At 47.5% G+C, this 27,480-nt stretch overlaps 1 protein-coding gene across 2 annotated transcripts; it reads left to right on the top strand.

Moving 5' to 3' along the window:
• LOC142302032 (beta-1,3-galactosyltransferase 2-like) lies at positions 1-27,259 on the top strand. 2 transcript variants are annotated; one of them, XM_075343106.1, is made up of 2 exons: positions 1-65; positions 23,282-27,259. In XM_075343106.1, the coding sequence occupies exons 1-2, from the start codon at positions 46-48 to the stop codon at positions 24,324-24,326; spliced, it is 1,065 nt and encodes a 354-aa protein (XP_075199221.1). In that variant the 5' UTR covers positions 1-45; the 3' UTR covers positions 24,327-27,259. The 2 variants fall into 2 exon arrangements, with proteins under 2 accessions (XP_075199221.1, XP_075199222.1); XM_075343107.1 differs by lacking the exon at positions 1-65 and adding an exon at positions 14,352-14,386.
• Positions 27,260-27,480: the final 221 nt, after the last annotated feature.

Here is a 27,480-nt window from a genome sequence, read left to right as displayed (position 1 = left end):
CCAGTGGAGGATGCTGCGTTCTGCACTCAGCACTCAATCATCCTGATGCCAGGGATACGTGTCTGGTATGTTGGAATATTATTTCCCTACACATTATTCTCTATTTATCATGCACGCTTACTTCTATGGAAGGTTCTCTCTGCATTCACTCTTTGAGCACACAGCTTATATACCTATTTTAATGGGAAATAGTTACTATTGGGTATACAGTTCTCATTGTGATCTTCTCTCGCTTTAGTCTCTTATTCTGCAGCTTTCTAAGACGTGTTACCTAATTTCTGACTCTGTAATAGGATCCCATCCACAAGTTTATCATCACCAGAGAATGAATAAGCTTATTCTCCACCTTTACTATTATTATTATTGTTGTTCTTCTGCTTTTCCACCAGTTGTGACAATATTTTTTATTAATTTTACCAACTGTATATATTCCCATTTATTGTATGATTTCAGCACACTGACTAAAACATTTGTGCCTGTTTAATTTCTGGATATTTAAAATAAATAGAACCAAAATCACATATTTTGTGCCAAGTATTGTATATATACTATAACACTTGATAGACATTTTACTATGACTTGCCATTGGTGTCTATTGTGACTGTTAACAACGTCCCTTTTTTGGTGGTCAATGCGGTGTACCCTTTTAATCCTTCAACCACCTGGAATGTTAAGAGCTTTAGGAATACCAGACTCACCTAGGTTTTGCAGTTTCCCAAAAGGAAAAGATTCTGACAGTCCAACAATACAAAGATTGCGCCTCCGAGACCAATTTTCTAAGTCATCTATGCGATCTCATAGGAAATTTTCTCTGGTGAGCCGACATAATGTTCTGTCGTCTGTGTATGCATCAGGCTGGTACAGTATAATCCAGAGCTGGTACCTGCGAGTCTATGAGGCTGTTGTTTTCTGGGTCGATAGTCATCAATTGGAGAATTTTTCCATCAGGTATCTGCTTCCACACCCCCTGAGGGAGCAGGTTGAAACGTACGTTAGGGTGGAGGGATCCAGGACCACGCACAGTATCACAACCAACCAAGTAGATTGATTTTACACCGTTTACAATCCTATTCCAGCATCTTAGCTCTAGTTGTATTGTTTTATTATACATAGTGGCATTTGATGAGTGGTACTGAGACATAATATTGCTGCCACCTAGTGGATGATTTCCACATTACAAGCAGTTTATGTTTCTTGCAGGTTAATGGAGATATATAGGGTGCACACTTGAGCAGTTTGATATACATTGCGGATTATTCATTAATTTTCATTATTTACATATTTTTTTGCATCTCCACTGCGCACTTTATCTAACTCTGCATTACTAGTAAATTCTTTGTGATTCTAATGCAATTTCTATTATGGATCCCACTTAGTGTTTGGGAATTTTGTACATATTTTTGTATATCCTAATGGTCCCTCATTGTCCTTTTTTGCTGTATTATCTCTGATTTAATACTTTAAAATGATATCTAATAAAAGGTATTATATTTATTACTAGGTATTGGCTCTTTTAATGGGAGATTTACTATCTGCTAATTTTGTGATGTTCCTCACTATGATCGTATAGTCATGATTCATAGACAAGCCATAATGGAGGCTAGTCAAACTTTCCAGGTTCAGATACCAAGTGAGCACATTGTAAACTAAGGGGGGGAAGACAAATGCATAGTCAAGATTCAAAGTACCATGAAGATAGTAGGTCAAAGCAAAGGGATAAACAGATGATCAGAGGAGGTCCAATGTCTGGCAGCAATAGATCAAAACACAGAGCACAGATAAATAAGCTGTCATGAGGGACTATGGGAATAGTGGGAAAGTGATACCCCTAAGCTAACCATCACACTAGGGGGGCTCTGTGCTATTGTGACGCCCCCGTGTCAACAGCCGTTGCTGCTCGGATCCGGGTCTACGGTGTGGCTTGAGGGGTTCTCTGGACCCGGGGGTCGCGCGGACACTTTGAATGAAAGGGGACGTATATTTACGGAGATTTGCAATAAACTGTCTGTGACGCCACCCACGGTGTGTGGTGAGATGCAGCACCACCGCTGCCATTGGGAGACTCCCCGGGGGAGATGTGATGGCAGCTGGATGTTAACTCCTCCGTGGGTAGGGATGGATGCCCCAGTGTTGTGCAGGGTTGCAGGCATCAGCACACTTACAGCTGGTTGTCCTGGTGCTGGATGAAGCTGCACTGATGTGTGGAGTCAGTAAACACACAGTTCTTTTGGTAAACCAAGGTGATGGTGGCCGGCCTCCGCAGACTTCGCAGACGGGTGTATCTGGTCCCACACCCGGGCTAGTAGTCAATGCCTTTCTCCTCTGCACTTTGTGTTGTTCTAAGATAGACTTCCCGGTGTGTAACATGGGAGTCAACTCCCAGTCCTTCGGTTGGGAGCCGTGCCCGTCAGACGCTGACCCGTGGGATCTACAGGGCCCTGGCAGATGCCCTATCCCTCTCTGTGGTTGTTTAATTTTCGGCACTTAGGTTGGGGCAGGACCTAAAATCCTGCCTTCAATTAGTTAATTAGCTAGGCCGTTGGTGCCGGTCCTGGCTTCAGGGTCCAAGTACCCCCTCTGTGCATGGTTTCTGGGTCGGTTTTCCGGTGTCGTACCAGCGGGCTACAACCCTGCACCGGTCCACCTCGGATCTCCGGCAGCCATCTTCCCATCTCTTGCTGGCAGTGGCTACTGTCTGCCACCTAGCCAAGGTGTCAGGGCTCCGACCCTGGCACCTGTCAGCTTGCACCTCCACTCACTTCAACTCCAAACTACAAACTGACTGCTCTCCCGCCCCCGGGTTCTCCAGACCCCTAGGTGGGTGTTTTCCTTCTGCCTGGTCCCGCCCACTGGTGTGTCTGTCCTTCCCTGAGGGGGGTGACTAGGGTTTCAGGTGGGCTGGTTTAACCCTGTGTGGGATAGGTGTTGTGTAGGGGCTAAACTGTGTGACTACCTGGTTTTGCCAGGGTGTCACACTATCCGTATTCTCAGATCTACCCCTAATGGTGGGGATGTCTGAGTCGTCTTACTGGTCCTGCTCCTGACCAGCTCTGATCTTATATCCCCACCTCCTCTCCCAGGTGAGGCAGAGAGAGGAGTGTGATTTAACGCACAGAAATAGACAAACAGGGGAAACCAAATCTCTGTCACACAGAGGTATAAAATAACAAGTGATTAGGAGGAAAAGAAGAGCAGGGAGGAAATAACAAGATGATGGTAACTCCACATCAACACCAGGCACAAAGCAACTTTCTCTCTAGCAAGTCTGGGACATCACAGCTCACAGACCACCACAGCATAAACTATAGCTGGCATAGGTAGAATATTTCCTTCAGCCTAAAAATGAGAGGGCGCAGAAGTGATTGGTTTCCTTATGTACAGCCACACACTCAGCCGCAGCCGAGCCACTCAGATCCGGGCTCGTTTGGTGGGTGGCTCGAGCGCCTCCGGCCCCGGGGGTCACGTCAGTCTGAAAGGGAGTTGGCGCTACGTGTAGGGATTTTGGTGGGGAAGGTCCACGGCCGAGGCCGTAGAGTTTAAAAGTGTAAGTTCGTGATGCCACCCATGGGTTGTGGTGAATGTGGACACCACCACTGCCGTTAACTAGGCTCCCAGGGTGGTGTTATGCAGCCTGGTGTTGACCCCTCCATGGGCAGGGGGTGATGGTCCCGGGGCCCAGTGGTTGTGAGGTGCGGGCAAGATGGCGTGGTGCAGTGCGCAGCCCGAGGGCACTGTTGTACTCCCTATGACAGATACACCGGAGTCTCTGGTAAACCAAAAAGGATGGTGGTCGGTGCCCGCAGCCGGCTGCGCTTTGCCCCTTTCTCAGGTTGGTGGTTTCCGCCTTTCTCCTGCACCTCTGTGGTAGAACTTGACTGCCTATGCTTCAACAACGGTAGTCCGCTCCCCGGCTTGATGTGTGTCAGGGAAACTGTTTGCCCGCAGGCGCTGGCCCGTGGGATCTCTCTGCCTGTGCGGTGGCTTTCTATCCCCCTCGGTGGGCTGTTGCCATCTTTCGGGTCTTGGGATGGGAAAGGACCTAAGGTCCAGACCTCAATCAGTGAATTCGACGTGGTCCAGTGGTTTCTGGACCTCGTTCTGGGTCTGAGTACCCCTCCTGGTGTTCCGGTTTCCGGTTGGTTCCCTGGTTCGGTACCGGCGGGCCATTACCCTGTCCCGGTCCCTTACGGTTCCACCAGCCGTCTTCCCGGCTCCTGCAGGCGGCAATCACTGTCTGCCTCCTTGCCACGGTATCAGGGCTATGACCCCGCCACCGGTCAGTGTTGTCGCTGCAGACCTGATGCCACAGGCCTGCTGCACTTGATCTCTACTCCACTGTACTGACTGAACTAAACACTGTGCTCCCCACGGGGAACTGACCACTGTTTCCTGTCTCAGGCCCTCTGGACTCCTCGGTGGGCATGGCCAGCCACCTGGCTCCGCCCCCTGGAGTGACCATTGAACACAGAGAGGTGACAAGGGTTTGTAGGTTGGCTGCTGTCACCTAATTAGGGGTTGGTGTTTGTACAGGGGGTCTACCTGTGACTACCTGGCTAGTCTAGGGCGTCACACTTACATGTGATCAAAGAAGTCTAACAAGCAGGCTAGCCAAGGTTAATTCTTGCTAACCTGTCTATTATTGATCAGACAGTGAAAAAAAATGAAAATTTTCAATATGACGGCCTAATGTTATCAAATTCTGTGAAGTATCTGTGGGTTCAAAATACTCACTATACCCCCTAGATTAAATCCTTTGAGGTGTCTAGATTCCAAAGTTTGGTCACTTGTGGGGTGGGGGTGGAGGTTCTGGTGGTTAGGTATCATAGGGGCCCAGCAAATGCAACATGGTGCCCGCAATCTATTTCAGACAAATTTCTGTTCCAAAATTCAAATATTGCTCCTTCTGTTCCAGGCCCTCCCATTTGTCCAAACAGAAGTTTCTGACGACATGTGGGATATCAGTGCGCTCAGATGAAATTGGGTAACACATTTTGGGGTCCATATTGTTGTATTATAAATTGGGGCAAGAGCAACAATTTTAAGTCAAATGATAATTTTTGTTTTTTTTCATTCCACATTGCTTTAGGTCCTGTGAAGCACCTGAAGGGTTAATAAACTTCTTGGATGTGGTTTTGAGCAGTTTGAGAGGTGCAGGTTTTAGAATGGTGACATTTTTAGTTTTTTTTTCTGTCACCTAGGCCTCTCAAAGTCACTCCAAATGTGATGTGGTCCCTAAAAAAATGGTTTTGTAATTGTGGGAAATTGCTGATGAACTTTGAACCATTCTAACTTCCTAACCCCAAAAAATGTTGTTTCAAAATTGCGCTGATGTAAAGTAGAGGTGTGGGAAATGTAATTTATTAACTATTTTTTAAGGCCATAAAAATTAAAAGTTTGAAAATTGAAAAATTTTCAAACTTTTCATCAAATTTCTTTTTTTCACAAATAAAAGCAACTAATATCCTAAATTTATAACTATCCTGAATGACAATATGTCATGAAAAAAACAGCAGAATCACTGGGATCCGTGGACGTGTTCTTGAGTTTTAACCTGTGAAAGTGGCACTGGTTGTTATGGACAAGATTATGAGTATATAGGAGTATATATGGAGATATCCATAAAGAACAGGATTTAAGATGGTGTTTGAACTGTAGCACACATATATCTCTTGGCATAAGACTCAGACAGACAGAGTCTTGTGACAAGTGAATCATGCTGACATTGCTTAATATAAATGAGGAACCAAGCACATTACAGTAAATTGTATATCACAGAATAAGCTGTTCTACTTTATCCAATAGGAGACGTGTTACGTATTCTTGGCACCTAGCCAATAAGTCCGGTTAAATGTATTTTCACTTCCGGAATAAATCAGTCTTACTTTCTATTCATATCTGAGTACGTCTCTAGTGTGAGTGAAAGAGAGTGGTATGCATGTTACCACGAGTGACTCATAATTTGGACTGCAGACAGTTTAAGAGGGATGCATGACTGAATGGCATCAACCTAAATTAAGGCTTTATCATTTTGGCGCCCAACGAACCTTAGGACGGAGCTCTGGATGGCGGACGGCCGTGCTAACACCTTGATTCGAATGCAACTGCACGAGGGGATGGAGATGCGCACTCCATATGCAGGTGAGAACATTTGTATAATCTCACCTTGCAACCTCATACGTGTACTTGCATTTCGAAAGGGGGGTTGGGCTGTCCCAGTCTAGACACCTAATGACCGCCATCTCGCATGAGATAAGCCGTCCTAAGAGATCCCACACCAAGGTGGTCAGGTTCACCTTAAGCTGTCTGTATAAATGTAATTGTCTGCTCTGGGAGAAAGCAGAAGTTCTAAGCTTCATTTTTCTCTGAGTAAAAGGTAGAGGAAAATGAGGAAGTTGTCATATACGCTGGTTATATATATATATATATATATATATATATATTTATATATGGATATATATGGTTATATCTGCAGGTGAGATCAGCCACCTGGCTGGTATATATAGTGTCCTTATTGTTATGTCACTGTGTTGACCTGTGTCTACCTGTTGAAATGTCTGTCTATTTGCAGCAGGTGGAGTACTTGCTGGTTACGAGAAACGGGAAGTTCTGTGTGCTTTGTTCGTACGGCTGCCAAAAAGAGGAAGTGTCACGATAATGTAGTGAGGGCTGTCTTTGAGTGAAGGAAAAAAAAAAAACCTCTGAAGCTGTACTTTGAAGTTAACTGTATGTATACTGTTATGTATACTGCGAGATACACTGGTGTGTGACGGGTCCGGTCGATAGTCAGTAAGTTAATAAGTCTGAAGGCCAGGTACAGAGTTATGGTAAGAGCCCTGACTGTATCCTGGTGCGTCTTCCAGGGAGAGGAGACGATAGGGGGGTTGACTTTGGTTTTGGCCAGTACAGAGTTATGGTAAGAGCCCTGATTGTATCTGGTGGAATTTGATGTGTTCTCCGCGATCCCTGGTAGGAGGAACATCGGCAGAATCCCTTGACTTTGGTTTTAATCAGTGTTATTGATGTTCTGGACGGACCGTTCAAATAAGGTGTATATAGTGTGAACAGAGGTTGCTAGTACTTGAAGTAAGATATAGTGAGGGTGAATCTAGTTTCTATCACCCACGTGACACTTCTTCATGGTAGGACAACCCATTTGTGTTGTGGTTTTGTGGACTGAGGTAGAAAATTTGTGTATTCTGTGGATGTGTATAGTCTCTGGTCCGAGAGAGAAGGTGTATAACGGCAGACCAGACATCCAGGTTGACGTGTTAGTTTGTGTACCCTTTAGGCATGGGGTCTAATCAGTCCACACCTGTCAAGTTAACGGCAAAAGAATTAGTAAGCGAGCAAAAAGGTAAAAAGTATGTTAAAAAAATATGAAGTCGCTCCTTCAGGGATCACTGCCAAAAGGGAGATTAGAGGAGCAGGAATGGAAAAATGTTTTGTTAAATAAGTGAGGGATTTTGAAAGATAAAGATCTCCTTATGGATGCTGAGGCATGGTATAGAACGTGAAAAGATGTTAGAAAATTGGCATGAAAATTGGCATGGAAGGAGGAATGGGATGGAGATAGTAAATATTTCTATATTGCACCAGCTCAGAAAATGGCACCTTGGGAAGTGGCCAAGCCCATTAGGAAGCAACGCCCCCCTCCTCATAAGTCGTACCCAGAGGGATGGACTTGTGTATTTTGTCCCCCTGCCCACCAAACGCCCTCCCTAGCCTGCCCAGACGTCATTTCAGGTCGGGCCGCACCTAGTTCCCTTTTCCAGCCATCTTAAGTCCCAAGGCCACTGGCCTATTTGTTGCTGGAGTAACAGAAGCCACCGAGGGGGGGGCAGGAAGATGACAATGATTTAACAATGGCCCCCAGCTACAGGGTCAGCACAGGAGAGGTAGAGTAGATACGCTCCACTGCTTTTTCCTAGTTGTGTATATGTAGTCAGGGGGTGCTGCTTGGTAGTTTCCAAACCCTCTTGTGCTCTTTTCTCTTTCCCCGGAGTTTTAGGGAGTCTTAGTTTTTAGAATTTCAGTGTTCTCCTGACCCCAAGTTACACCCATTGCTCTTTCTTACAAACCTGGGTATAGTCCTTTGTATCAGGACTCCGAGAACCCACATGCAAACTACAGCTGGTAAGGACCAAGACACCCTCCTTCAAGTAACAAGATGTCTGGAGATGAATTTAGCAGCTTACAAGATCACCCCACATACAGATGTGCTACAGTCACCTGAGTTACAGTCACAGTCACCTGAAGAGTATCATCACGTCATCTCCAGCCCAGAAGTCATTCTACCTGTTTGCCATGGAGGAAGACAGCAGCCCTTTGGCTACTACTACTCAGCCAGATTGAACACCTACCTAAAGCACCAGTGACAAACTGCTCCCTGACAAACTCACCATCTCCCGGTGTGGGGTCCTTAATCCTGCTAAACTTCTCCCTCTTCCAAGGGGAAAGTGTCCCACCTCTGACACCTTGGTGGAAGAGGTAGTCGACTCTGGCATAGCTGAGGAAACTCTGGATTCGATACAGTGACAGATACACCTTTGGACCCTAACTTAACCCCTTTGCGGATGGATCAAGATGTGCATCAAGAAGACGGTTCCACATGGGTATGGTGGTGGTAGCAGAAGACGCTGTGCTGATAGAGCAGTCGCTACCCGCATGCCTGTCTGTGAAGAAGCAGATGTATGTGCTCTCGCTGAAGCCTGCAAGATAGCAGCCAGCATCTACTCTGTATGGAAGACAAGAGACTTGATCACTGCCAATGGAACTGTATGCCGCCATGAGGCCATAGAAGAACGGATGGAAGCTTTGCTATTGTCAGACAGAGTCGCGGTGAGCAGGGTTGAGGCCTACATTGGAGAAGTCAAGGGAAGCAGTAAGAAGTACCCTCACTGACAGAACATCCAAAGAAGCCCCAAGACCACTTACCAAAGAAACAGTCAGTCAATCTGTGCTTTTTGAATGACCCCGATGTGAAGAAGAAAGGAAAGATGGAAAGTCTTGAGAAAACATTGTCCTGACCCTACAAGACCAAGTCTCAGAAGAAGAAGAGGACTGAGATAGGGTGCAGCTGTGGGCTCCCGGAGACTAGAGAAAGTGGCTAGTGACCTGTTTTCACTGCCAGCCAAAGAGATATGGCAGGCCTTAGACACAGAACTGACTCTACACACCCCATACCAGCCACAGAATAGAGGGAAGGTTGGGAGGATGGGGCAGTGTAGAAAGCAAGGGCATGAGAGTCTTCCCCTTGAATTCTTCAGTGTCAGATACACCCCAGCAGGGACCACTAGGTTGAGACCCTATGAAATCCTGTTTAGAAGTACCCCCAGATACTTCAACTAAGCTTGTTGTTTGTTTAACTAAACATTTGCCTAATATACGTTTTTGAGTTTTCTCCTCCAGATCCAACCAGATCTAGATTTTTCTCTTTTCCTTTCTCTCTCTCCTCTTTTCCTCTCTCTTTTCCTCTCTTTCTCTCTCTCTTTCCTCAATCTTTCTCTCTCTTCCTCTCTTCTCAATCTTTCTCTCTCTCTTTCTCTCTCTTCTCTCACTCTTTTTCTTTCGGACGAAGATCCATGCATTCCACTACAAAGAGATGTCGGACCTGAGACCAGGAGATGGCTGTTTCCCTCTTCTACCCAATACTTTGTGCCAGGACGATGGTATCTAAGCATGTGGACCAGAAGACGACTGTGCATCCCATCTTTGATGATGTCCCACCATTACTGCCTGAGGACTGAGGAGCATGAGACTTTGGTTGAAACCAACCCTGATAAATATTAGCCAATTAGAGGACTACTGCCACGTTCCCCCTTCCTGAATAATGTGTGCCAGCGGAACATAGCCATGAGGACAGTCTAGAGAATACGGTCAGGATCTGGATTCCTATGCATAGTCTGTTGGGTGGGAAGATTCAGCAACAAGGGATGGGTTATCTCGTATGTGAGTGAGGTAACCATCGGCATTAGGACAGATCAATAGACCTGGGAAAGTAAGGAAAGACTTTTTGGCTATCTCCAAAGGGGGGACTGTTATGGACAAGATTATGAGTATATAGGAGTATATATGGAGATATCCATAAAGAACAGGATTTAAGATGGTGTTTGAACTGTACCACACATATATCTCTTGGCATAAGACTCAGACAGACGGAGTCTTGTGACAAGTGAATCATGCTGACATTGCTTAATATAAATGAGGAACCAAGCACATTACAGTAAATTGTATATCACAGAATAAGCTGTTCTACTTTATCCAATAGGAGACGTGTTACGTATTCTTGGCACCTAGCCAATAAGTCCGGTTAAATGTATTTTCACTTCCGGAATAAATCAGTCTTACTTTCTATTCATATCTGATTACGTCTCTAGTGTGAGTGAAAGAGAGTGGTATGCATGCTACCATGAGTGACTCATAATTTGGACTGCAGACAGTTTAAGAGGGGTGCATGACTGAATGGCATCAACCTAAATTAAGGCTTTATCATGGTTAGAAGTGCAAAAAATGGCCTGGGCATTAAGTACAAAATTGGCTTCGTCTTCAACTCTAGAACGCGCAACCATAGAAATCTACCATAGAAAACAAGTAACCTAGCAGGCCTGCGAGGCCCCAGGTATACGTTCTAGGGTTAAGGGGTTAATCCCTAATCGAGAGCAGAAAGCCCTGAGTTCCTCTATCAGAAACAATATTAGATGGAGTCTGATGATCTCCCGTATAAACACCTGGGCTAAAATCTTAGCATTGGGTAATGACAATAAGGTGATAAAATATGTAATTTTAGAAAACCTATCCACCACTATAAAAAGGACCATACAACCAGCAGATGAAGATAGATCCATAATAAAGTCCATGGAAATATCTATCCAAGGTTGTGTAGGGACACTCAAAGTCTTCAGACATCCTGAGTGACGAGAGTGAGATACCTTAGAGTACGCACAGGTGGCACACGCAAACACATAGCATACCACATCTCTCCTGAATCTAGTCCCTCCAAAAAATACGTAACATGAGATCCAGAGTATCTTTCACTGAAGGTGACCAGCCAGAACAGAATCATGATGCTCTCCCAGAACCCTAAGGTGAAGATTCAGGGGAACAAATCACTTGTTAAATGGAACCCCAGATTGCACCCTCACCTTAAGCCTCGTCAATCTCAGGTTCAACATCAGTACTGAAAGCCAACACCACCACTGCCTTCTGAAGGATGGGGACAGGTTCCTCACAGGGTTCCCTCCCTCCCAGAAAACTCCTAGACAAGGCATCCGCTTTAATGTTACAGGGTGATAGGTTACAAAAATATTAAACCTATTGAAAAATAATGACCACCGAGCTTGTTTCGATGTAAGACGCTTAGCAGACTCAAGTTAGAGAAGATTTTTATGGATAGAAAATCCGATCGCCCAAGAGAGGAGGCGTCGGACCGGAGATCAGAGACAGCCATTGGACCAAACTGCCCACCTAGGTGAGTATTCTAAAACAGTTTATGGTAAACACAGCAGCCTGGGCTCTTATATACAGTATTCTGGAATGATGTATATAAGAGCTCACTGGTGGTGGCCGCAGCTTATAGTCGCCAGGATTATAGAGATTTGTCTTTAAAAAAAAAAAAAACCTGTGGCTTGCGCATCTCATAATACAACAATCAGACTTTCAGTGACACACAACAGGCATTGAATTAAAAATTAGCAATGAGAGGTTTAATACTGATCCTCCTTGCTTAAATTGTATAAAAAAAGCAGATATTAAGGTGATATTACTGCAGTATGTCACCTGAATTTTTGGATTAGAATCCAAGGACTGAGACTACTACTCCCATTTTCATTGTGACTTATCAGCACTGAAACAGAACATCACAATAGCACTGGCCTTTTTCTATCCCTGTGCTGTATGCTCTGTGTGCTCTGCTCTTCTATCCTTACACAGTACAAGTGTGGCGCCCTGGACTAGCCAGGTCGTCACAGATAACACTCAAACACCCTCCCTCCAGTGTCTGATGTCCACACCAGGTGGGGTGGAGCCAAGCGGTTGGCCCCACCCACCGAGGAGTTCACAGGCCTGGAGGCGGGAAAAGTGTCAGAGAGTAGTTTTGGAGTTTGAAGAGAGAGGAGCAAGCACTGAGTGTCTGGGTTTGTGGCCCAATAATAAGGAATAACGTTTGGAACACCATTCTAAGTCTGAACTGGGTGCAAAAACCTAAAAAAACATCACTATGGGGAGATAAGGTATGCAACACCAGTGACTATGTAAGGGGAATACATGAAATAGCAGAAACTGCTGTGTGAATACTGACTTGAAAAATCCAATAGCTACATGTAAGAGTGAAAATGTGAAAAATGGAATCTGCATTACTGCCATGAACATATGAATAAAGAGTAGCTAAATTTCTCTTTATTCATATGTTCATGGCAGTAATGCAGATTCCATTTTTCACATTTTCACTCTTACATGTAGCTATTGGATTTTTCAAGTCAGTATTCACACAGCAGTTTCTGCTATTTCATGTATTCCCCTTACATAGTCACTGGTGTTGCATACCTTATCTCCCCATAGTGATGTTTTTTTAGGTTTTTGCACCCAGTTCAGACTTAGAATGGTGTTCCAAACGTTATTCCTTATTGTTAGTAGTTTTTCGTTTGTGAACCCTCCCCACACACCTATTGCCAATCCATATCATACGCATATATAGCCTGGGTCTCAGCTTCCCATACACGGTAAGTTTTTTAACTGCATGAGAGGACACACACAAGTTAGGGACCCCAACGTAGAGAAATACTTTGGCGTAGTGTTGGGGCTCTATTGCATTGATCAATTCAGTAGCTAAATTTCTCTTTATTCATATGTTCATGGCAGTAATGCAGATTCCATTTTTCACATTTTCACTCTTACATGTAGCTATTGGATTTTTCAAGTCAGTATTCACACAGCAGTTTCTGCTATTTCATGTATTCCCCTTACATAGTCACTGGTGTTGCATACCTTATCTCCCCATAGTGGGTTTGTGGCCCAGGCACTGACAGCAAGGTTGGCAGACGGTGGTGGCCATCTGCAGGAGTGGTGAAGCAACGTGGAACCGAAGGACCAGGGTTGGCCCGCCGGTACCGACCGAGGAGCGAAGTGAAGCCAGCACACACAGGCAGGGCCATCGGACCCCGACCAGGCTTGGAGCCACCGACAATAGTCAAATCCGAATGTGACCGGAACCCCAGGGGTTTCCTAACAACCAAAGACCCAATAGAAGGCAACCGCCCACACCGTGAGGGTATACAGCTACCGCCTAAGGCTAGAGACCCAAGGAGCAGCGCCTGCGGGCAAACGGGCTCATCCGGCATCCATCCACCGGGGAGCGGACTACCGTTGGGGATCCATAGTAGTCAACTGAGTACATCAAGGTGCAGGGAAAGACAGCCGCCATCACCTGTCCGGGGAGAGACACTGCAGCCGGCTGCGGGACCCGTCCATCCAGCCGTTTGGTTTACCAGAGACTCTGTCATTGACTGCCTGAGTGAGTACACCAGTGCCATCGGCACCGCGCTGCCCCTGGAACCCTGCATCCCAGCCATCCTGCCTCCCCGTCACATCACCGGGCCCCGGGACCACCGACCCCTACCCACGGAGGGGGAAAACAACATCCCAGCTGCTCCCCACCATCGCTCCCGGGATCCCCGTCATCAGCAGCGGTGGTGCCCATCCTCACCACAACCCGTGGGTGGCGTCACGGACTAAATCCCCCAAACCAACCACCCCTTTCACTCACGGGCGAGGAGCGCCGCTCGAATCCCCAGATCCGGCCCACCGCTCGAGCCACCGAGCAGCAGCAGCCGCAGCAGAGCCGGACCCGAGCGTTGGCGAGCGACCAGCAGCGGCGGCGTCCTCCCCGCCCACGACACAAGCAGGAAGATGGTACAAGCCTAGATAGGTCCACCAGGATCTTCTCCGCTGTTATCTTGATTGTATCAAGCCATTGGGTTGCTGGTTTTCCTCTTTACTTAGGTCCTTTTATTTTTCTGACCATGATGTCCTTCTCTAGTGATTGGTCTTTACATAGGATGTGTCCAAAGTAGGCAAGTCATAGCTTTGTGATCCTTGCGTTGAGTATCTTGTCTGGCTTGCTTTGTTTGTTCTGTTTGCCACATCTTTCTCCAGCACCACATTTCAAAGACATTGATTTCTCTTCTGTCTTTTTTCTTTTTTGTCCAGATTTCACATCCATATGTGACTACAGAAAAGGCCAGACTATGTACAAGCTGTATCTTCGTCAACTGTGAAATGTTCGTCGATTTGAAGACTTTGTCAAGTGACTTCATTGTTGATTTGTCCATAGCTTTTCTCCTATTGACTTCTGGTGCCATCGCTGTATCTTCTTGAGTTATCATTGATCCCAGTAGGTTGAAGACCTTTAAAACTTCCAGTTCATTGCAGTTAATCTCAAATATGTCCTGGCCATGCCTGGCAGTATTTAATACCATTGTCTTCTGTGTATTGAGTAGGTGTCCCATCTTTGAGCTTTCAATCTCTTGACACTACGTCCTTCATTCCATCTATGCTTGTTGCTATCAATGTTGTATCATCTGCAAATTTAACATTGTTGATGACTTGTCCAGCAATTTTTATTCCTTCTTCTTTTTCGGCAAGTCCAGCCTTCCTGATAATAGCTTCTGCATATAAATTGTAGAGAAATGGTGATTAGATGCCGCATTGCCTGACGCCTCGCTCTACTTTGATCTCTGCTGTGTCACTATTTTCCATTTGAACTGTTGCTTCTTGGTGGATGTAAAGGTTGCTGATGAGGCTGATCAGATGGTTCGGCACACCCATATGCTTCATGATATTCCAAAGTTTGTGGTGATCCACACAGTCAAAGGCTTTGCTTTAGTCGAAGCAAAAATATATATCATATTCTTTGGCCTTTTCCATCATCCATTTAATGTTAGCGTTTACATCTCTTGTTCCTCGGCCTTTTCTGATTCCTGCTTGTTCCTCTGGCAGCTGTTTGTCATAGTAAGGTTGATGCCGTCTTTGTAGGGTTTTATAGTGTTTTGCTGGCATGAGGTATGAGCGCAAAAGTCCAATAGTTTTGTTACATCTCGTGGCTCTCCTGAGGCAAGGACTGAGGCAGTCTCCCATTCCTTGCCTGCCACGAGCACTCCTGCTCAGCAGCGCCGAAGGTCTGACAGACTGCGCAGTGTGCAGGAGATGCCTTCTCAGAGAGGCAGCAGAAGGGTGACACCTAGTGGTTCTCCTGTTACAAGGAGTGAAGCGGTCTCCCATTCCTGGCCTGCCGCAGACTCTCCTGCTCAGCGGCCCCGAAGGTCTGCGAGGCTGCGCAATGTGCAGAGGTTTACTGCTCAGGGAAGCAGTGAGATTCCCGTTATCTCTGCACATTGTGAGACCGAGGATCCCGCCTCTATTTCCCAGAGGCAGGAGGGTGAGCATGTGCAATGCGTGGTGGGTCCTGATTCGCTCACTGACGTCACACGGCTTGATGACAAGGCTGGTGACGTGGTGAATCCTGACTGGCCAGGCTGGGACGTCGTGGACCCTGATTGGGTCAAGTCCGTCATCTCCGCCTCGCGCCCGCCCTCGGGTGGAGCTGCACCTCCTTAAAAGCTCCCCCTGCCATCATGGCGGCGCGCGACCGTCCTTCTATGTTTGGATGTCTGGCAGCGTGCTGCCACGCCACTGCTCAGGCATTACTGTCTCTTGTGGGCTTGGCCCTTGCTGCTCCGGCAGTACCTCGTTTGCAGGCCGTGTTCCTGCCTTGCTGCTCCGGCAGTACCCCCGTCAACAGGCCGTGTTCCTGTCCCAGGTGAGCTCCTCAAGTCTCCATTGGACTCACCTGGTTATTGAAAGCACACGTGCGTGGGCACCTCTGTGCTACCCTCGTGCCATATTCTCGTGACTTCCACTGGCACACGTGCGTGGGCACCTCTGTGCTTCCCCGTGCAACAGGTACACCGAGCCGTGAGATCTGTGCCATACAACCCTCAGGGGTTAGGGCAGATCGGTGTACATAGATCGTCTGTGACATTCCAGACGATCGCTAGCAGCAACCCGCTCACTCTTCACCCACCATAGCGGCGGTCCCTTACACCGCACAGTGGACCTTGACCGGCGGAAGCAGTCCATTTCCCATCTTGGCACGCTTCCCCGGGTCCCCCTCGTAACATTACGGTCTCGCCAAAGGTCTGGCTATGGCTGAAGAGCAGCAGCAGTTGCTGCGTTATGTGCAGCAGTTGGAGTCACGATTGGCAGCAGTGGAGCAGTCTTCCTCCGATAAGACTACTCTGACGACAGTCGCCACCCAGGCGGCTACCCAGGCTGTGCTATTGGGCGGAAGGTCTCCTCGCCTTGCGCTTCCAGAGCGCTTTAGCGGCAACAGCTCTGAGTGCCGTGTGTTTATAAACCAGGTTACCACCTACTTAGAGCTGTCCGCGACTCTTTACGCTACCGAGAAGGCGAAGGTAGCCTTCGTCCAGTCCCTGCTCACAGGGAGAGCGCTGAAGTGGTCCACGCCGTTGTGGGAGCGCGGAGATCGTGTGGTGAATAACTTAGCAGCTTATCTTGGGGCCATGAGAATGGTGTTCCTCGGGCCTCAAGTCACCCACGATTCCGCGCTGTGCCTCCTACGACTTCGGCAAGGGTCTGCTTCAGTCGGAGACTTTGCTGTACACTTTAGGACACTGGCCGCAGAGCTGGACTGGCCGGATAAGGTCCTTGTCCCTGTGTTTTGGGAGGGCCTGGCAGGGTTTGTCAAAGACGCACTGGCCACACATGAGGTGCCTGCCACTTTAGAGTCCTTGATTCAGGTTGCCTCTCGCATAGACATCCGCCAGGCGGAGCGAAGGCTCGAGGTCTCTTCAGCACCCACGTCTTCTCGGCCTAAAAAGCGTCTGACTCCCGTCTTCCATCAGACGGGTCCCCCAGCCAGTCCTGTAGGCGACTCCGTGGAGTCAATGGAAGTGTCCAAGGTGGTCTCCTCTGCCCCAGGTTCTCGGTCTTGTGTCATCTGCTTTTCCTGTGGGCAGAGGGGACACATAGCTACCCTATGTCCCAAACCGTCGGGAAAAGACAGCGTCTAGTTTCTATCAGAGGGGGGACTCTAGACGCTACTTCTCCCTCTAGGTTGACTATCAGCGCCCAGTTGCAGTTCGGCACTACTCTCTTCTCTGCCCTGGCTTGCATGGACTCAGGCGCTGAAGGCAATTTCATCTCGACCTCCCTGGCAACCCGATACTCAGTTCCCCTGGTTCTGTTGCCCAAGCCACTCAGGGTCCGGGTAGTCGACGGGTCCATACTACTCGATCCTATCACCCAGATCACCATCCCTCTCAGGATGGATGTACCACCGGGACACCATGAGCAGGTGTCCTTTCTGGTGCTTCCAGGGGGGACGGATGAGATCCTACTGGGTCTTCCCTGGTTGAGACAGCATGCTCCTATACTCAACTGGGCAACAGGGGAGATCTCATCCTGGGCAGGATCCTGTAGAGAGCACCTCGTGACTACCGAACCACCCGCTACCATTAGGTCGGTTGGGTCCTCAGGGAATACTGAGGGGCCGGGTTTACCGACACCTTATGAGGCCTACAGGGATGTCTTTTCCAAAAGGGCCGCAGATACTCTTCCTCCCCACCGGCCATATGATTGCCGAATAGACCTGAAGCCAGGCTCCGAGCCCCCTAGGGGCAGAGTGTATCCACTCTCTGCTCCAGAGACGGAGGCTATGTCCAAATATATTCAGGACAGCCTGGCGAAGGGGTTCATTCGCAAGTCTGTTTCACCGGCTGGTGCAGGGTTCTTTTTTGTGCAGAAGAAGGAAGGGGATCTGCGCCCCTGTATCGATTACAGGGGATTAAATGCAATCACAATCAAGAACAAATACCCTTTGCCCCTCATTACTGAGCTATTTGATCGATTCCGCGGGGCAAAGGTCTTCACAAAGCTGGATCTACGCGGGGCGTATAATCTAGTGCGAGTCCGAAAGGGCGATGAGTGGAAGACCGCCTTTAACACCAGGGACGGTCACTACGAGTATCTAGTAATGCCCTTCGGACTCTGCAATGCCCCCGCCGTATTTCAAGACTTTGTGAATGACATTTTCCGGGATTTGTATCTTTCCGTGGTTGCATACCTGGATGACATTCTTATCTTCTCCCCCGATCTTACCACCCATCGGAGGGATGTCATCCGAGTACTTAAGAGGCTCCGCACCCATTCGTTATATGCTAAGCTGGAAAAGTGCGTTTTTGAACAGGAATCCTTGCCGTTCCTGGGGTACATAGTGTCCAGTCAGGGGTTAGCAATGGATCCGGGGAAGTTGGAGACAGTGATGAACTGGCCTGAGCCCCGCTCGCTGAAGGCGATCCAGCGATTCTTGGGGTTTATCAATTATTATCGCCAGTTCATTCCCAACTTCTCGACGGTGGCAGCACCCATCATTGCCCTTACCCGCAAGGGCGCTAATCCCAAAGCATGGACACGGGAAACGGTAGAGGCATTTCACACTCTCAAAACTCACTTCTCCAGAGCTCCCATCCTTCATCGTCCAGACATCTCCAAACCCTTCCTACTGGAGGTAGACGCCTCTTCGGTCGGTGCAGGTGCAGTCCTGTACCAGAAAAACGAACGAGGAAGGAAACATCCGTGTTTCTTTTTCTCCAAGACCTTTTCTCCGGCCGAGAGGAACTACTCCATAGGGGATAGGGAGTTACTGGCGATGAAACTAGCATTCCAGGAATGGCGGCATCTCCTGGAGGGTGCGAAGCATCCATTTGAGGTTTTTTCTGACCACAAAAACCTCACATACCTCCAGACAGCACAACGCCTGAACCCAAGGCAGGCCCGTTGGTCTTTATTCTTCTCCCGGTTCCGCTTTATTATCCGCCACCTGGCCGGTGAGAAGAACGTACGGGCCGATGCCTTGTCACGTTGTATGGTTGTGTTGGAGGAGGACGAGGAGGAGCCTCGTCTTATACTACCCCCGGACAGCTTGAGGATGGTCACTCCCCCTTCTTTGGACCAGGTGCCACCTGGAAAAACCCTCGTTCCCCCTGAACTACGGAACGAGGTGCTATCGTGGGCCCATGCCTCCAAGGTCGGGGGTCACTTCGGGGTCAAAAGGACCAGAGACCTGGTGACCAGGCATTATTGGTGGCCGAGACTACCCCAGGACATACAGGAATATGTGGGAGCCTGTATGTCGTGTGCTCGGAATAAGCCGTCCCGGCAGAGACCGGCAGGTCTTCTTCACCCACTGCCTGTGCCGGATCGTCCCTGGGAAGTGGTAGGGATGGACTTCCTGGGAGATCTGCCCAAGTCAGCAGGGCACAGGGTTGTATGGGTCATCACGGACCACTTCTCTAAAATGGTCCACTTGGTGCCTCTCCCACGACTCCCGACGTCACGTGCTCTCGCCACCTTGTTCATTCGGCATGTATTTAGGTTGCATGGCATGCCTGACAAGGTGGTGAGCGACCGGGGTCCCCAGTTCGCGTCTCGCTTCTGGAGAGAGCTCTGTAAGCTCCTGCAGATAGAGCTGAACATCTCCTCCGCATACCATCCCGAGACCAATGGACTAGTGGAGAGGACTAATCAGACCTTGGTAACTTACCTCCGCCATTTTATATCCACGCACCACGACAACTGGGCTAACCTCCTTCCTTGGGCCGAATTTGCCATTAACAATTCGGTCCATGAATCCTCTGGCCAGACTCCGTTCCTACTCAATAACGGACAACATCCCAGAATCCCGGTTCCGATGCCCATTACGTCACCCGATACTAGAGTGGAGGATTGGGCGACCAAGGCCCGGGAGATCTGGGATGACACCCAAGAGGCTCTTAAAAGGGCCAAAGACCGGATGGTGACAACGGCTGATGTTCGCCGCCGCCCTGCACCATCCTTCGCCCCTGGTGACCTAGTATGGCTGTCCTCTAAGAATGTTAACCTACGGGTACAGGCAGCCAAATTCGCCCCTAGGTATCTGGGTCCGTTTAAAGTACTACAGCAGGTAAACCCAGTGGCATATCGACTCCAGCTCCCTCCACGCTGGGCTATAGCCAACACCTTTCACGTGTCCCTCCTGAAACCCGTACGACTTAATAAATTCTCGGGGTCCCTGCCGGCTCAAACCGACTCCCCGTCCGACGACCCTGAGGTGGCAAAACTTGTGGAGACAAAAGTCATACAGGGCAAGAGGTACTACCTCGTGGAGTGGGCCGGCCGTGGTCCGGAGCATAGATCCTGGGAGTTGGAGGATCATATCCGCGCCCCGGGTTTGATAGCAGCCTTCGAGCACGGACAGGGGGGGGGGCCTAGACGGGGGGGTAATGTTACATCTCGTGGCTCTCCTGAGGCAAGGACTGAGGCAGTCTCCCATTCCTTGCCTGCCACGAGCACTCCTGCTCAGCAGCGCCGAAGGTCTGCCAGACTGCGCAGTGTGCAGGAGATGCCTTCTCAGAGAGGCAGCAGAAGGGTGACACCTAGTGGTTCTCCTGTTACAAGGAGTGAAGCGGTCTCCCATTCCTGGCCTGCCGCAGACTCTCCTGCTCAGCGGCCCCGAAGGTCTGCGAGGCTGCGCAATGTGCAGAGGTTTACTGCTCAGGGAAGCAGTGAGATTCCCGTTATCTCTGCACATTGTGAGACCGAGGATCCCGCCTCTATTTCCCAGAGGCAGGAGGGTGAGCATGTGCAATGCGTGGTGGGTCCTGATTCGCTCACTGACGTCACACGGCTTGATGACAAGGCTGGTGACGTGGTGAATCCTGACTGGCCAGGCTGGGACGTCGTGGACCCTGATTGGGTCAAGTCCGTCATCTCCGCCTCGCGCCCGCCCTCGGGTGGAGCTGCACCTCCTTAAAAGCTCCCCCTGCCATCATGGCGGCGCGCGACCGTCCTTCTATGTTTGGATGTCTGGCAGCGTGCTGCCACGCCACTGCTCAGGCATTACTGTCTCTTGTGGGCTTGGCCCTTGCTGCTCCGGCAGTACCTCGTTTGCAGGCCGTGTTCCTGCCTTGCTGCTCCGGCAGTACCCCCGTCAACAGGCCGTGTTCCTGTCCCAGGTGAGCTCCTCAAGTCTCCATTGGACTCACCTGGTTATTGAAAGCACACGTGCGTGGGCACCTCTGTGCTACCCTCGTGCCATATTCTCGTGACTTCCACTGGCTCACGTGCGTGGGCACCTCTGTGCTTCCCCGTGCAACAGGTACACCGAGCCGTGAGATCTGTGCCATACAACCCTCAGGGGTTAGGGCAGATCGGTGTACATAGATCGTCTGTGACATTCCAGACGATTGCTAGCAGCAACCCGCTCACTCTTCACCCACCATAGCGGCGGTCCCTTACACCGCACAGTGGACCTTGACCGGCGGAAGCAGTCCATTTCCCATCTTGGCACGCTTCCCCGGGTCCCCCTCGTAACAGTTTTCATAGTTAGTAGCATCTCTTTAGATCTTGTCCAGTCCTTGGGCCATTTACCAGTTGTCCATATCTGTAGACACAGACGTGTGATTACATCATCTGCTGTTTCAGAAGACTTTATTAGCGCTATTGGAATTTTGTGACATCCAGGTGCTTTATTTTTCAAAGAATCTTTATGGCAACAACAACTTCGTCTTTTAAGAGTTTTGGTTTGCTATCATGTAAAATCTTCGTATCTTCTCGCATCACTGAGTTGTTCTTGTAGAGTTGCTCTATGTATTCCTTCTATCTTTCCTTGATCTGTTCTGGCTCAGTTAGTTTACTCACTTTGGCATTTTTCAACATTACCACTTTTAGTTGAAACTTTCCACATATCTCTTTTGGCTTTTGGTATGCCTTCCTGGTCTTGCCCTTTAGATGTTTGCTTTCTATCCCTTTACATATCTTTTGGTAAAAAAGTTCATTGCCTGCTCGAATCGCTCTATTTAGTCTTTTACTGTCAAGTTTTCTTGGCATAATAGGGAAGTAGATTGCCGGGCCTTTCTTCTGGGCAGTAATTTTGCTCATGTGAAGGAGACACACTGAGCAGAGTTCTATGTTGTCAGTACAAACCGCCTCATCGTGCATTGTTATGCTGCCAACAGCGGCACTGAGCAGTATACATAGTGTGGTACCTCAGTTTAAACCTGTCTGCCGAGGTTGTCCCTGATGGCATAAATATTGCCGACGGCATGGCTTTGACCATCACTGATTCACACAAATATACACAGCAAATACACAATACAGACATAAAAATCATAATACGTGCATGAAATACACAATACAGACAAATGCAGAATACAGACATCAAATATGCAATACAGGCAAATATACGACACAGACATCAAGTATGCAATACAGGCAAATATACAACACAGACATCAAATATGCAATATAGGCAAATACACTATACAGACGAAGTTTAGTATCATCTGCAAATATTATTGAGGATTGGTGGACTTCCTGAAGGAGAAGTGGGGTTTCCTTTTGAAACGCGTAGAAATATACCACCTCTCACACATCATCCATTGTACTAGATCTACATTTTGTGTGCAGCAGCGTGGTTCTTCCACACTTTTATTCTGGTTCCAGTGCTCCTGATTTAGCCTTAGGGCATGTGTATTCAGAAGCAGTTGTACTATGCCTGTATTACTGGTTGTGTGTCTCTTCTCTGTTTTTGTGTAAGACCCTATTGCACTTGCCTACCCAGAGCTATCTAATGGATTACCATGGCAGCCAATGACACGTTGATGCCTCCATAGCTGCCATTTTGAGGTATTATATGTACCCCAAAATTGTATCAATAAAAATTGGACCTTGCCACACAAAAATATCTCAAACAATAGAAAAATAAAAAAAAGTTAAGGGATCAGAAGATCACAAAACAAACCATTTATTTTTTTTTACTAATTTAAGATTTTTTTAAAAACCTAATAAACAATGGCGGAATTGAGTTGTTTACTCATTTTCACCACATTTGGATTTTTCTTCCCCATTTTCCAGGAAATATTTTGGTAAAATTTAACATTTAAATCTACAACTCATCTTGCTGAAGACAATTATGGCTCTTGGAAGAAGGGGAGGAAAAAAAAATGCAAAAAAGAAAAGTGGCTGTAGCAAAAAGGAGTTAATACTTTTTATCTTAATATTTAAGGCAAAGAGATTTTTGCTTATGTTACAGGGGGTGCGACTGCATTCCCTGTATCTGCTATAGATATGCCCCTGCATCTTACTGCTGGAAATAATGTAGACTGCTGAAAATTACTGTCCAAGTTTTTTCCAGAATTTCTGTTTTCTTAACATTTTCTTATCTTTACAGGAATCTTGGTAAGATCTGCATCTTTGGAGGCAATATGAAAGGCCGAATCTGTTCTTTGAAATTTGTTAGCCTACTTTTCCTGATAATGTTCGGGTGCTTAGTCTTCTACAAAAGAAAATTACAAATGATCAACAAATCAATTGGAGATTCTATAAAATTACAGGAAAGAAAGAAACCTGTGAATAATATGACCTACCCGGCGTTCAAGCACCCCCTGGCTCCTCCGTATCCATTTCCATACAAGTTCCTCATTAACCAGCCGGACAAGTGCAAGTACCGGAAGCCTTTCCTTATTTTAATGGTGATAGGAGAGTGCCAAGATTTTGACTCTAGACATACAATACGAGAAACATGGGGAAATGTAAGCATTTATGATGTTGAGGTGGTCATGGTTTTTCTGGTGGGTCTACCTCGAATTGCTCCTGAGAGAACTAGGGATTTGTTAAAGGAGGAAAGTGAGACCTTTGGAGACATCGTACAACAAGACTTCATGGACACCTATTACAATTTGACCTTGAAAACCTTAATGGGTATGGAGTGGGTGACCAAATTTTGTCCTTCTGCCAGCTATGTCATGAAGATAGACAACGACATGTTTCTTAATGTAGACTACTTGATTCATAATGTTCTTTATCCAGACTTACCTGTTCGTACAAATTACTTCACAGGCTTCATAGTTAGGAACACTGGACCTATGAGGAGCAAGGCTTATAAATGGTACATACCAACGGAAATCTACCCAAATAATACCTACCCGCCCTATTGTGCTGGTCCTGGATATGTATTTTCAGCTGACATGGCAAAGAAAATCTATGATGTGGCCCAAGAAATTAGGGTCATCCCCAATGAAGATGTTTTTATGGGAATTTGCTTATATGAGCTTCAGATTCCACCTACTGAACCCCCAAGAAATGTACTTAATGGACACAAGATTGAGTACAACCATTGCAAATTTCGGACACTTGCCACAGTTCACCATTATCGTGGACAAGAGCTACGGAGTATATGGGAAGACTTTTGGGCTAAAAAATCTCACAAGTGCTAAAGAACATAAAAACTAAAAATGGATTTCAGAAAAAAGTAATATTTATGAGAACTTCCCACGATGAGGACTCTTAAAAAATGTACACAATCAAATGTACACCTATGTCCTTTGGTATGGCAGAATTTATTTATTAAACTCCCTATACTTTTTTTATTTATTTAAAGGCTATAGACCCAATAACACTGTTTTTTTAAAATGTATTTTATTTTTCTAAATGCAAAATTGAAAGCGTCGCCAAGTTTAAGAAAAGAATTCTGCAGACACCTCAAACTGACGAAACTTGACAGTGTGCAATACACAGACAGTAATATAAAGAGAGAGGCCCATAGCGCACTATTGAGGACACATTAGGATGGGGCATAAAAATCCTAAATAAAAGGATGCAAAGTAAAAGTAAAAAAGAGCCAAGGAGTCAACTTGGCAAAGTATGCATTAATAGGCATGATTGACAGCATCCAAAAGTGGGTGAAAAAATAAAAAACATATCTTTAATCTGCCATAAGTGCGACATTTTGATCTTACATGCTTGAGAAAGACCTACCGAATGTAGGGCTGAACTGTGGCACTTATGGCAGATTAAAGAATTTTTTTTTATTTTTTGCCTCCTCTTGCATTTTATCAATCATTTCTATTGAAGTTTGGAATTCTAGGCTCTGCCTCCCCCATAAGGAAGTGTAACGTATTATGTCTAACAAATACTGTGTTAATGTTGGTGCGGCCACTAGATGGTAAGGTTGTAGTGATCGCTTCCCTGGTAACTTCAGGGTAAGAAAAGGCCAGAAACAAAGAGAAAAGAAACGACCAAAAAACCCAACTGCAATGGTGAATCTTTATTAAGGTGTTTGGTGAGAGGCACAATAGCAAGAGGAACACTGACAACAGGGAATCCCGGATCAAACAAAGTGATTATTCACCAAGTCTATGAGAATTAAATAATCCGTATACAAAGTATAGAAAGATGGGAAAACTATACCTAGTATAGACACAATTGTCGATGATATCAAGTATGGGTGAAACATAGCCATAAAAATCACAGGTATAAATACCAAAAAGCCATAAAAACTGAATAGTCAGAGAGTCTAACTATATGGAGAGTAACAATGGCTGTTACATCCAAAACCCAAAACCAAATGGTCAAAAGGGATCCAAAAGGCAAATGCCCATCATGGAGTATACATACCAGAAGAGATCGTTCACAATAGCTGTGGCGCCCCTGACCTGGTCAGGCACCACTGAGTACTGCACCCATGCTGGGGGCAGTACAATACAAGTAATCCAGAAGGCTGACCGAGGTGTGACTACACAGGCGCATAGTAATCAGGTCTCACACATGTACCTTTGGGAGGACTCCTGAGAGATTCCAGGAGGGGGCGTAGCCTCCATGTCCACTCAAGGGGTGTGGTAGAGAGCCTGGTTGCTAGGTGGCATAGGCAAGAACAGGAGAGGAGGAGCAGTGAGCCAGTTTAGTGTGCAGCTCAGGGAGAGCAGACGTGAGGAGCAGACCCTGGAGCTGTTGCAGTCTAACAGCGTCCGCGCAGTGACTACTGACGGGGGAGATCGGTCACCTGGTAGTGCCACCCGAAATCCACCCAAGGCTAGAGAGAGCAAAGGGGTGGCAGAGTAAGGGGACTGCCAGGGAGGTACCAAGCCCGCAAGGGTAACAGGTCCCAGTGCAGAGATAGATTCACCTTTCTTCTGCCAAACCTGCCTGAGGGGGCACATCAGACCTCCAAGATAACACCACAGAGACCGCAGCCACGTAGAAAAGAAAGGGCCCATAGTTCACAGGAGGCAAGCAGCCGGAGTGACCTGGTCCAGGCTACAAGCAAATGGGCCGAAACGAGGGGAGAACAGGCAGCAGCAACTCCCCTGGGTGACCCCCGTAGGGACTTCAAGTCGGGGTCACCACAAAATCACACAGGGCTAAGGAAGGCGAGTTGGTAGTCACCCTCATCAGCCAGCCGGAAGGATACCTGGTTCCAGCCTGGTTCATCCCAGCTACGCCCGGGTCACTCACCCTGCCACCTAATGTGAGTAAAACCCCTGAAAGACATTCTGCTTGTGTTTGAGTCATTCTGCGACCTGTGGTTCCACACACCTACACAGGGCCCTGGGGCTTGCCTCACTCTCGGGAGGCCACTACAACTGACTGCACCCACCATCAGCCCCAGGCACCCCTTTATCTGCAGTGGCGGTCACCCTGACCGCAATACCGAGAGTGGCATCACGACAATCCTAAGAGAAGATTCCCTACCTGTGACCAGACTGTTCCATCCACGTGGAGTCCCTGAAGGTAATGCACCGACACAACACCAGTGGGGCTTCACATAGCCGGCCGCCGGGAGATCATCTGATCGCTCTCAAATGTCGGCGGCTGGGAGATCAGCTGATCGCTCTCTAAAGCTGGCAGACTGCTATTGTGAACGATCAGCTGATCGCTCTCATTAGCCGGCCGCCGGAAGATCAGGTGATCGCTCTCTAAAGCCAGCGGCCGGCTATTGTGAATGATCAGGTGATCATTCTCTCGCTCTCGTTTTACAACGGAATCCGCTTTCTAATTTCAATTATTGTTATCCGTTGTACAACGCATGTGACTGGTGCAAAACAACGGAAATGTGAACCTAGCCTTACTCGTAAACCAAGGTTCCACTGTACAATGATGTCCATAGAGGTGTTGAGGGGTTTAGAGAACTTCTAGGAGACTCATGTGCCAGGGAAGCGGTCGTTCTATAAATTGAACATCGTGACTGTTGCTATGGGAAATCCCGTCGGGGTTTAAGACTGTGACTGCATATTGGAAGATGAAGATGTCTTTGTGAAACTATCTAGTAAAACTCCAGTGACTAAAAGAAACCATCACGTGTCTGAGTTACTGTGTCAGCAGATGAATGGACTATTTTTGCTGTGTTGCACTTGAGTGGCGACTGGGGTGAGAGGAGTTAATGTTAGGCCGTGCTGTGGCCAGGAAGCCTCTGCAACGACTACCATGGCCCCCCGTTAGCCACCCCAACACAATCCACAGTCAGAATTTCCCTGTTATACTTCTGTGGGTGGGAGTTCATGTGACCACATGTATGTGATTTTCATACTTGCAGTCACATGCACATCTTCTGTTTAGTGTTCAGGCAGAGGAGAGTATAGTCAGCAAGCATGA

This window comes from Anomaloglossus baeobatrachus, chromosome 4 (assembly GCF_048569485.1).
Source record: "Anomaloglossus baeobatrachus isolate aAnoBae1 chromosome 4, aAnoBae1.hap1, whole genome shotgun sequence".
Classification (NCBI taxonomy): Eukaryota; Metazoa; Chordata; class Amphibia; order Anura; family Aromobatidae; genus Anomaloglossus; species Anomaloglossus baeobatrachus.
This window is presented reverse-complemented; position numbering and strand designations above follow the sequence as displayed.